At 37.9% G+C, this 2,203-nt stretch overlaps 1 protein-coding gene across 1 annotated transcript in view; it reads right to left on the bottom strand.

Annotated features, from left to right (window-relative positions):
* The window catches only part of LOC118016279 (olfactory receptor 5L1-like), an 8,469-nt gene extending 7,837 nt beyond the window's left edge, over positions 1 to 632 (bottom strand). Inside the window, exon 1 of the mRNA XM_035013720.1 lies at positions 2 to 632. Within this exon, the coding sequence (XP_034869611.1) occupies positions 2 to 632 (631 nt within the window). The remainder of the gene's footprint in view (position 1) is intronic.
* Positions 633 to 2,203: the final 1,571 nt, after the last annotated feature.

Here is a 2,203-nt window from a genome sequence, read left to right as displayed (position 1 = left end):
ATGGTGGTCATCTCATTGAAGGTGGCCAGGATGTATAGCAACAGTTCATTAATAGAGACATCAGAGCAAGCAAGCGATAAGAGAGGGGGTAGATCGCAAAAGAAGTGGTTAATCACATTTGATCTGTAGGATGGGATCTCAAGAACAAAACACAAGTGGATCAGAGAACACACCATCCCACAGAGGTAGCAACAAGACATGAGCTCCATACAGAGATGCCGGGACATGGTGACCATGTACAACAGTGGGTTGCAGATGGCCACGAAACGGTCATAGGCCATCACAGCCAGCAGGAAGACCTCAGTGATTGCATAGGTACAAAACAAGTAGAATTGCACCATGCATCCCAGGAAAGAGATGGCTTTGTCCCTGTTTAAGATATTGGACAGCATCTTTGGCACGATGATCGTGGAGTAGCAAAAATCCACAAAGGATAAGTGGCTGAGGAAAAAGTACATGGGAGTGTGAAGTTGAGAGCTGACCTGAATCAATGCAATCATGCCTAGATTTCCCAAAACAGTGACGCCATAGATGAGAAGGAACACCAGGGAGAAGAAGACTGTCAGCTCCGGGGCATCTGCTAATCCGAGAAGAATGAACTCTGTCACAGAGGTGCAGTTCTCCTCCCCCATGTTCCCACTTTATTGAGCATAGAGAAAAATATTAATAGTTACTCTCCATTATATGATTCCAAATTCATTTTTTGACTGTCTCCTAAAAAAAAGACATGATAACAAATAAGAAAGTTAATGTTTTCAGTGAAGAAACAGGACATTGCTTTCCTGAAGTTTAGGAAATTTGCAGGCATTGTGGCGAAGATGCATAAGATACCAGTTTAATTCACAGGTCACACAAAAACAATCACATCCATAACAGCTTATATGATCCCTTAAAGGAGTCCTACACAATTCAGAGCTTGAAACTGAGTCATTGGAAAGACATCAAACATTATTTAATTAGCCATATTGTTTTATGAAACTGAAATCCCTCTTTCTTGGCAAAATGTTTAATGAGCACTGAAAATACTGAGATCTCGGAAAATAATTTTAAAAAATACACAGCATTCTTCTCTGCTTTCCACTGAAATGATGAAAAGTCTATGTATTGAAGATTGTTAATCCACAAGTGTTCATTTTTTATCAGTATGTTTTAGATGAAGAAGTAGCTTTTATGCTCCATACTAGCTTTTTTTCTATAAAATTAACATAGTGATTTTGTTAATTAAGCTATCCCATGCCAGCCATTGTTCAGGGAATTGGCACTTGGATTCAAACTTCCTCTAACTATGACTCTGAAGCCTTATAAAGACCTAGATGACAAATACATTCAGTGCTTTAAATCCATTTGAAGAAGCGATCAGAGATGTACATATGAAAGTATTAAATGTTTGCTGCTGCATTGTAGTATTATTTATGATAGTAAAAGTCAGAAATCAAGTGTCAAACAAGAGGGAAATGGTCAAAGCTATGGTACATATATATTATGGAAAACTATGCAGCTATTAGGGGATATTTTTGAAGAACATTTAATGACCTGACAAATAACTATGATACAATGGTAAGTTAAAAAATAGTAAGCCATGGGCTGCCTGGGTGGCTCAGTCGGTTAAGCGTCTGCCTTTGGCTAAGGTCACGATCCCAGGGTCCTGGGATCCAGCCCCACAATGGACTCCTTGCTCAGCGGGGAGCCTGCTTCTCCCTCTCCCACTGCCCCTGCTTGAGCTCTCTCTCTCTCTCTGACAAATAAATAAATAAATCCTTAAAAAAATAGCAAGCTAGATTGCACAGAGAGAATATTATATGTATATACATAAGTTGCTTTGCATATTTAACCCTCACAAAATCCATGAAAAGTGAATAATTTATTCTAATCATTTGAAAAAAAATATAGAAACTTGCCTTAATTCATGACATGGAGACACGTTGGTTATTCCTGGAGGAAAGAGTCTACACTAAAATTCAATGCAGTCAGGTATTTCCCCTTTTTTCAAATGACTTCAAAGAGATAAAGCGTATGTGCCTTAAGAAGTCCCAGTTGAAATCTTGAAGAAAATTGAGTAATAAAGATCATTTGTTAAGGATCTGAACAACTGAAATAGGCTTGTTTTTAAGAGTTCTATTATGTAAGTCACAACTTGAAACATTTCTAGTTAAGGACAGTATCTCAGAGTTCCAATAATTGATGTCACAAGTATTTGAATAAT

Source organism: Mirounga leonina, unplaced genomic scaffold (assembly GCF_011800145.1).
Source record: "Mirounga leonina isolate KUSES-001 unplaced genomic scaffold, KU_Mleo_1.0 Mir_166, whole genome shotgun sequence".
NCBI classification, from domain to species: Eukaryota; Metazoa; Chordata; class Mammalia; order Carnivora; family Phocidae; genus Mirounga; species Mirounga leonina.
The sequence above is the reverse complement of the archived record's forward strand: the minus strand, read 5'-3'. Positions and strand labels throughout refer to the sequence as shown.